The 9,673-nt window shown below is 40.6% G+C and overlaps 1 protein-coding gene across 1 annotated transcript in view; it reads left to right on the top strand.

Moving 5' to 3' along the window:
- Positions 1 to 9,673, top strand: part of LOC103355737 (opsin-5-like) — a 19,594-nt gene that overhangs the window by 5,508 nt on the left and 4,413 nt on the right. The window contains exons 4-7 of the mRNA XM_008279633.1: positions 2,468 to 2,519; positions 2,628 to 2,785; positions 7,431 to 7,686; positions 9,191 to 9,487. Of these exons, the coding sequence (XP_008277855.1) occupies positions 2,468 to 2,519; positions 2,628 to 2,785; positions 7,431 to 7,686; positions 9,191 to 9,487 (763 nt within the window). The remainder of the gene's footprint in view (positions 1 to 2,467; positions 2,520 to 2,627; positions 2,786 to 7,430; positions 7,687 to 9,190; positions 9,488 to 9,673) is intronic.

Raw genomic sequence — 9,673 nt, 5'->3', positions numbered from 1 at the left:
CCACACATCTGCATTTGTTGGCCTGTGTCGCTGCTTCCCCCGATGTTGTTGTTGACGACATAGAACTTTATTAATCCTGAAGGAAATACTTGTTCCAGATGTTGCTCAGAAGAACAATTACATAACATGAGAATAAATGCAGCACCTAACAGAAAAGACAACTTTAATGCTTCCTGCCCGGCAGAGAGGAGGAGACGTGCATGGTGACGGAGCGTGTCGAGGGGCGGATGTTTCAACGCGTGAATACCAGGAAAGCTGCAGTAGCTCAGGCCGTGTCCTGAAAACCTGTACCAACCAGCTTGCACCGGTGTTCACGGATATACATACATACATATATTTATGTATGTTTTATTCCTTATTCTTATTTATTTTATTTATTATTGTTTCGGTGTGGAACAGGTGCACAACACATTTCACTGTGCGTTGTACTATGTATAACTGTGTCTGTGACCAATGAAAGACCTTGACTCTTGAATTATACATTCCTAATAACTTTATTTATACAGCACCTTTCAAAAGCAGAGTTAACAATGTGCTCTACAGACAGAGAAAAAAAAAGAAGGATACTGAATATGAAAGAAAATACAGGGTTAAACCAAAACCACAAGGCTAAAAATAATATTAGTGATCACCTAGAAAATAAATAAAGGGTAGAAGATTATAAAATAGACAAAATAAAAAAGCTAAAAAGAAATTAGATGATTAAAAATAGATGATAAAATATAAAGCAAAATAGGACTAGAATGCAAAACTAACACTGGCGATGATTCTGAGGCAGTAAAGTAATATTATACATGAAATATTGCATGTGATAAGAAAACTTAAATACAGCATTATGAAACTAGAGAGAGACTGAGAAAGTAATATTGCAATCGACAATCATTTCTTAATGATCTTAATGTCAGTTTATTATCGTTATTGTTCAGATTTAAACATCTGGATTTGCCCAAAATGTCACTGCATTTGAAATAAATGTGCAAAAAAAAGTTTTCCAAATCAATATTTTGACATTAACTTTTATTTAAGTAACTCTAATCCTGCTGTGTCGTGTGAAATATTGCTCACAATGTAGAAATCAAATCTTTATGGTGCTTTTTTATTCATTCTAAAACTCACACACTTTCTTCAGATCATATCGACTGAAATATCAAATCAGTTTAAGACGTAGTTCAAGTTCAAAAATCTTTAATATCCCCGTGGGGAAATGTTTGTGCAGCCAGCAATGAGACAGTCACAATCACACATGCAACAACAACAACAACAAAACAACAGAGAAAAGACGAGACCGATCACCTGTTTAACAGGGAAATAGCAGCAGGGACAAAAGAAAATGTATATCTATTGGTCCTGCACTTTGGCAGAACATACCTGCGCCCCCGCGGAAGTAATTGGAACCAGTGGGCCAAGGGGTGGCTCTGGTCTGCGGTGATTGAACGGGCCTTGGCTAATAACCTGGTTTGATGTAGGACTGTCTAGTTATTTAGGTTAGTCCACACAGCCTCACCATACCTTGTAGTCTGTTTTTGTTCTGGAGTCAAACCTGAGCAGCGGAGTGACGTTAGGAGGTCAACATAACATCCATATGAAGTTTACTGTGAGAACATTGTACCTTAACACCATGATGATGATGTGAAATGAATCAAAAATGGTAAAAATAAAAAAAAAACAATCAAATGCATGAACATTTCATCAGCTGATGAAAGATATTCATTCTCCAGCCGCCATCAGCAGCTTGTATTGACGGAGCTGCACCACCTCGGCCCTCACGGCTGCATGTTGTAATTTAAAATGGCCTTTTAATTTGTTTTCTCTGCGGGAAACAAGCATTACAGCGTACCTGTAGTGGCAGATTTATTTATTTCTTCTTTTATTTACCCAGCCCTCAGGCTACTTTACATGTTTTAAATTGGCTGAAGCTCATATGCATGATGTACCTACATGAAGAGCTTCAGTGTAAGTACTGATGCACACAGATTAATAGAAATTCAATTTGTGTACAGCTCTGTTGGTAAAATGTGCATGAAAGCACTGTGGAAGGAGAACATATGAATAAAAAGCTGACTGCAACACAATTGCAACAAGCGGTTTAATGGGAAACAAATAGCAAAAAAAGCAGTTTAATGGAAAATAAACATCAAAAACAGCAGTGTAATAGAAGCCTTACATAAAGAAATGTAGTTTAATGGAAAATAAATATATTTAAAAAAGCAGCAGTTTAATGAAAAATAATATTAAAACAAAAAACGCAGTTTAATGGAAAAAAAATTAGCAAACACCTGCAACAACTTTTGCTTATTAATACTTTTTTTCTGATCGCTCTCACAGGAGGAATTATAAATGCATGTACAAATAAAATAAACTCATGCAACAACTTATAAATATTACCAGACATCCTACTGGGTATACTGTGGTGTAATAGATGTCAGGGAATGGTGATTTCTGGCCCTGTGTTTTTGTTCTCCTCCAGGCGTCCACCAGAGGGCGTCCTGGAAGAATTCTCATTGACTGATTCCCTGCAGGTGTGTGAGCTACACACCTGCAATTCATTTGGGTCATCACCACCGGTATAAGAGGAGCTTTCACCATTCACTCTTTGCCTGAGTGTTGCCCTACATGGCGACTTCTAGCCACCACCCGAGTGTTCCCCCGAGCCTCCCTCCGAGTTTCAGCAAGACCGCCTTTCCTTCGTTGAGGATTCTCCAGTGTTCCCGCTTCCCGTCTGTGTTTCCACCTGCACCAAACCCGAGACTTCTCCGTGGCTTCCTGGACAATCTACTCCCTACCAGTAACACCCCCGCCTCGTTTTCTTTCTCATCTTTATTATATCAATTTCTACAATAAACCTTATTTTTTGATTCCATCTCTCCTGAGTGTCATTTCTGCATTTGGGTCAACCAGCCTAGTTATCCTGTGACAATAATCTGGTAAATTAAAAAAACATTATCAAATATAGGTATGCAAACTATGAAAGTTAATTTTCCAGTCTCGTGTTCAGCACACGAGTCAATTTTAAATCTGCAAGAATGATTCAATTAAACACATTCTTAACCCCGTCAGTTGGTAACTGGTTGATTGTTCTGTGACCCGACAGTGAAATAACAAGAATCCCTAAGTACAGAGAGGTGAAATAAAGACGCAGCAACACAACCATAAAAAATAAAGATGCTAGTAACATCTGCATTATTAGTTTGATTAGGTTATTGTCTTTTATTCTGCTGGTATTCTCAATCGTGCACCTGATCTTTCCGTTGTCTTGTGAAATCAAATATCTCAAAAATGACTTCCATGTAGTATCATACCACACAGCAGATATCTCCAAGTAATGAAAAGTGGCTGATAACAGACTCTTATTTTGAAAAATGCAAGCTTTCTGCTACATTTTACACACTAGCAGCAGCAAATTATTTTCCCAGTTAGTTTCTCTGACTGGTGCTGGAACCTTATTACCAAGAGAAAAAATGTTGCTGCTGGGTAATTTTTGATCTTATTTTCAAACCCTGAAGGCATTATGGGTAAAAATCTGTCATAATTACTGTGCAGGAGCCTTCACCACCTGCTAATTTTAAAATTCATTTCACAGTGGGATTGTTTTGGAGTAAAGCAGGAAAAGATCAGGTTCCACCTCAGCTGGGAGTCACAGCAGGTGATTGCAGCTCAGGAATGGACATAAAGGAAAGAAGAAAAAAAAGAAAGGCTTGATTGTGAGGCAGGAACTCACGCTGTGATTGGACAACGTATAAAAAATTGACGGGGAGAGCTCAACGGGAGAAATGTGACCTCACTGCTGAATAGACAAACATGAACACAAACTAAATCGCTGGCACAACGCCTTTTATTTTGCTTTTTTTTTTCTATTTTTCTGTGTGTTGGGTCAAAATGTTTTTTAAGGTAAATGCAAGACAGAAAAAAAACATCTCGTGAAGAAGTTCAAGGGCGAAACATGTTGAGAAAAACATGCAGTCTCCAAAGCAAAGTTCACCTGAGGATCATTTCACTTTTTCCATTCATTGAGAAATCCTCACTACTTCCTCCCACACAGAGGAAGCGCTTCAGTAATTAAATGTCATTAGTCCTGCTGTTGTGACTGGTTTCAGGATATTACATTTGCGCTCTCGTTTCTCGAGAAATGTGCAAACAGTGCTGCACTGTACATCCGTACAGGACTGTGGAGAGATCTGCCAAAAACAGCAAACAGCGAAACCCTTTATAAGAATATTCTGGTAACCAGGGAGATTAGGAGGAAGATGGAAAATAGACGTGCAAACGTGGCAACAGGCAGAAGTTCTACATCAACTAAAGTTATGTTAAATACCTGAAATTCTGCTGTACCGTACAGTAGATGGAAGATAGGAATGTGTTGTATGAAGACACATGTTGTTAATATGTACCTTCTGGATTTGTGTTGAGTTGATGAATCCTGGCAAATGGGAGCAGTAGGGAACACAAAAATGCAAAAGAAGAAAAGAAAAGTGAATTGATAACTGTGGTTCTTTGAAATTATGGCATGTCGTCATGATAGCCTGTCTTCAAGAAGAAAAAAAAAGAAATATGATGTACACAAAAAAATACCACTTTGACTTCTGTGCTCATTGTTTGTATGTAGTAACACCACTGCTGCAAACAATATAGCATTTAAGGAGCAAAAACTGAAACTGAAAAACTCTCTGTATTAATCTACTTCATACAACTACAAACAGATTTGTTTCTAAGCTGGTCATGCTGTGATACTGAAGGAGATGGAGCTGTGTTTGAAGAGACCTGACTATATATGGGAGCTTTTATCTTTATACTGAAAATCAGTTGTTACTTAGACCATTATATTTTTCACTACTTTCTAAAGAAATGATAAACATGTGCTTTCAAGTTCAATTCAATTCAGTTTTATTTGTATAGCGCATATTTACAACAACAAGTCATCTCATAGCGCTTCACAAAGGCAGAGACAGAAACACCCGACAATCCAAAACATCTGGATTCCCTATAAGCTTCAGCAGTCCAGGTTCTGTCACAGTTGCCTCCTGACTCCTCTCTCCTCCTGCTCTGGGACTCATCTGCTCATCCACACTCTGTATAGGAAGAGTTCATTTGCAAAAACAGATAGCTCCATTTCACAAACCTTCAGAAAACCCACTGTTCCATTGTCAACCTGAGACAATATCATCCATCCATCCATCCATCATCTATACACCGATTAATCCTCACTTGGCTCATGGGGGGCTGGAGTCTATCCCAGCTGACTCAAGGCAAAGGCAGAGGACACCCTGGACAGGTCACCAGTCTAAGGGCACAATATGTTGGTGATTAAATACAAAAGCCTGTTTTATGTCTAGAAAAAAAAAACTATTCTTTGTCAGTACGTCCACGCAACAAGTACTACTTGACATATTTTAAAGAGCAGAACCCTAATGTTCGTTCACACCACTCTCAGCATCTCCCAAACCGCCAGCTTCCACGCATTATTCTGAGCTTTACAGCATCCGAAGTTATCCGAGCGTGTCCTGAGGCGCATCCAGTCAGTCAGCCTGAAGGAGGGGAAATCCCACAGCGGCTGAGGTTAGAGGAACAACAACAGTTTTACTGCAGGAAGGGGTCGCGTATTGAAATAGCAACTCGGAGCAAAAACGCTGCGAAGAATCACATCTGAGAGCACGATAAACCTCAAACGGAATAGTTAAAGCAGCGAAAAAACTGCTTCATTCGGTGTCTTCTTAGAATATAAAATATTTAAGCGCCGAGCGATCAGCGGAGAAATCAGCTGCACGCTTGGACGACGTACGTAATCAGAGGCCGAGAGCTGAGTCAGGATTTAGGAGAAGCCTGATAAAGCTGGAAGCATCACAAATCTACTTATGAATTCTGCACACTTGCGGGTGTTTTATTTGAGTAGACAACATGTAGTTTGTATGACTTGAACTGATCTCTTGTTCCAACCAGAACAGAAGCTGTTGTGTTAAAGCTGCTGAGAAAAACAGATGAATAGCTGGATTACAGGGAACACACTGAAGCCTAAAGGTATTCACACAGATGTCAAATTTAGATTTATAGCACAGTTTTTCTTGGACTAAGGCTTGGGTTGTTGGCTGGAAATGAAACAGACAAGATAGTAAGACATTATGTTAGAGAATTTGAACAATTTTTATGTTGGTTTTTTATTTGCGTTTTCACTAAAATGCCCCATCTGGTGATTTCTACCATGTTCTACAGGGTTCTAATACACTATAAACTGAGAACACCTGCTGCAGAAGTTAATAGTCAACTGTAAGTCACGGCAAAAGCTTAAGAGGTCAGTGAGCTTTCTATTAACATCCATCACCGCAAGGCTACTATGAAAGGCTATTATGAAAGGCCATAAAGATGTATTCAAGTGTTTTCTAGTGGCCAGAGTGCAAAACAAATTACAAGGAGTTCCACAATGTGAAGAATCTCATAGGGTAAAACAGGAAGTCAAAAGTGACCCCGGCAGCGGCAAGAAAAGAAGAGGTCAAGAAGAATCCAAGGATCATCACCGCCAAGAGCCCTCTGATGAATCTGAACTATTCTGGTAGCAACATCTGAGAATGAGATAATAAACAAGGCCGGTCTCCGCGGACAGCAACCCAAGAGGACGCCACTTGTCCAGAACAGATTTTGGTCATTAGTTCTGTGGTTAGATGAGGCAAAAATAGAAGTGTTTGAACGCAAAGCATGCAAAGCATTCAACCCCAAGAGCGCCGTCCTCTCGGTCAAACGTGGTGGGAATACTTTAGGGGTGTTTTTTTAGCGAGTGAACCAGGCAAGTTTAAAAAGTAAACAGCATTATTAGACAAGAGAACGATGTTAAGATCATAGAAGAAAACGTAAGGAAGTTTAAAAACTTCCTTCTGCGGCATTGCCAAGAAGACAACAATCTGAAACGTACAAGGTGGTGATGAAATGGTGAACAGAAGTCAGAGTCCAGACCTGAATCCTGGAGATCGCCACAAATGAGAAATGGAACAAAATCCCATTAAAGACATGCAGAAAGACTGTGACTCTAAGAGCTGCTTGAATAAAGTCTTTGTCATCCCAGCACCATGTCTTTCTGTCTTTCGTCACTCGTTTGTCATCTCCAGTCAGCAGAAACCTATTGGTCAATCAATAACTCCCTGTAAATCAAACTTTGGCAGGTGAATACTTGAATACTTCTGGGATGCAGTTAAATCTGGTCACTCTGTTGGAGATCAGATGAGATGTAAATGCAAGTCCGTGATCGATTGGAGAGCATGTTCGGGTACCATTCCTGCAGAGAGAAGCTGCAACACCTGTTTTCACTTGAGCATCACCTTGTGACGATTGAAGCATCCATCCTTGACTTTTTTTTATGCAGATGCTTTTTTTCTCTCTCTCTCTCTGTCTTCACAAACCTCTCTACAAGGAATAACTGAAGCCATTTGTGTTACATCCTCCTCCAGCTATCCTATCCATCGTGGGGAATGCAGCGGTTCTGGTCAGCGCCGCCTCGTCCTGCTCAAAGCTCCACAGCTCCTGACGGTGAACTTAGCCGACATCAGCATGGCCCTCGGCACATACCCGCTGTGCATCGCCTCAGCTCACAATCACGTCTGGATCGGATGTGGCGCCTCCTGCCTCAACTACGGCCTCATGGGAATGATCTTCAGGGTTACGAGCATCATGACTCTGACCGTGATGGGGATGGTCAGGCCCCTGGTAACAGACAGGTAATCTCAGAGGGAATCTGAGTGAAATCAGAGCAGCAGCTCTTAATAAATAAGGCGCAAGAAAGTCAGCAAGCAGTCATTATTCTCAAAGTTCACAGGTATTTACCTTCTAAGTGAAGCTTTACATCCAATAACGAGGAAAGCTTGATCATTTTTGGAGTCGAATCCCAAATGATTACCCATGAACCTTTCAGATTATCCTCCATCATAAACCTGACCGGTGTGCTGATAAAGACTGTCGATGAAACACAAATTAAACGAGCCGAGGGGAGTTACGCAACCAGCACCGCACCTGATTGATCAGATTGAGCGTCTGTTATGTATTGATCGGCAATAGCTAAATTGACTGAGCGAGCCTCTGGGATGCTTTCATCTCTCGGTTGATGAGGACTTCATTCTCATCAAGCCCCAAGCAAGCAGAACACACGGCATAATCTGCTGAATAATAGATGCAGCTGGTGCTTTTACTGATACAACACTGATATAAATTTGTTTTTAATATAAAGGCAATGTGGGGAAATACACAGGGCATAGTTGTGGTGGGAACATGTCAGAACTGCAGCTCTTTTGTCTGTAATGGGGGCATTTTGTATGGACAGCACTGGTTCAGTGATGTGAAATCTTTATTTGGTACAATTGATTCATGCTCAGTGAGAATTGTTCCTGCTTTTGTTCAACCAAAATTACAAACACATGATGTGATTATAAACAGTGTAGGATCTCAAGAGAAGCAGGGTTAAGACCTCAAACCTCTGTGCACAGTTCAACTCTGTTTTATTACCATTAGTTGCCAAAAACAGAAGTTTAGGAAACTTATTGTTTTGTGTGTGTTTTCTGTGTGGTTTTAGACTACAGAGTAGCTCATTAAATGACAATGTAGGGGCGATATTATAGAGTAAAATGTTCATTGTGTCTAGATTATTGTACTGAGACTTCCCAACGAAAATGATGGAGGTTTTGGAGGTCAGAATTGGAGCACTGAAGTTTTACTCACCGCAGCTTGAATTAGCATCAGCTGACTGACAGTAGCTGTTTAATTCATGCTTCACGATCATTAGCTCAGTCGTCAGGTTCTCCCTTGACTTCCAGTCACACTAATGCAGATTTGCAGTAGAGTCACGGTAGTTCAGCCCAGCATCCCAATAGAAACCCTGTCATTGTTGGATTATTTCTTTGTTAATGCTTTTAGCTGGAATTTTATTTCTGCAGCAGACAAAGGAGTCGCTCAGATGCATTTGAGTGTCTGTTTCCCTTAAATCTTCTGTATGTGTGGTATGTTTGTTTTGGTGTTAGTTTTAAACCTACTTTGCATTTAAAGTGGAGTCATTTATTTGTATTTTTGGATAAACACAGTTCTGGTGTTACATCCCATGTCGAGGGTAGAACTAAGTAATACAGTCTCTATTCATAATAATAGTGACATATACCTAACATGCTAACCTGAATTCAGAATCCGTTTGTGCACAGGTATCAAGTTCCAGAAGTGAACCATCAGTATTGTGATCAGTGGGATCAGGCTACATGCTGAGCTCTGGGCCTTGTATCCTCTGCTTGGCTGGGGCAGCTGTGGGCCGGAGCCGTTCAGACTCTGCTGTTCCATGGACTGGACCAGTTACGGAGAGTCCCTGAACCACTCCACCTTCATCTTGACTCTGTTTGTACTCTGCACGTTCCTCCCCTGTCTGGTCATTGTCTTCAACTTCGGTATCGCCTGGAAGCTGCACAGGGCCTACCAGTCCATCCAGAATAATGACTGTCAATACGGCAACATCGAAAAGAAAATCACTCTCGTAAGTATAAAATAGCCAAATCTGCATTGGCTGTTCTTTCAGTTTTCTTGTTCCCTGACTTCCACCTTAAAAACAGAGCCTCCATCCATCCATCATCTATACACCACTTAATCCTCACTAGGGTCATGGGGGGCTGGAGTCTATCCCAGCTGACTCAGGGTGAAGGCAGGTTCACCTGGACAGGTC

Source organism: Stegastes partitus, unplaced genomic scaffold (assembly GCF_000690725.1).
Source record: "Stegastes partitus isolate 25-593 unplaced genomic scaffold, Stegastes_partitus-1.0.2 Scaffold166, whole genome shotgun sequence".
NCBI classification, from domain to species: Eukaryota; Metazoa; Chordata; class Actinopteri; family Pomacentridae; genus Stegastes; species Stegastes partitus.
This window is presented reverse-complemented; position numbering and strand designations above follow the sequence as displayed.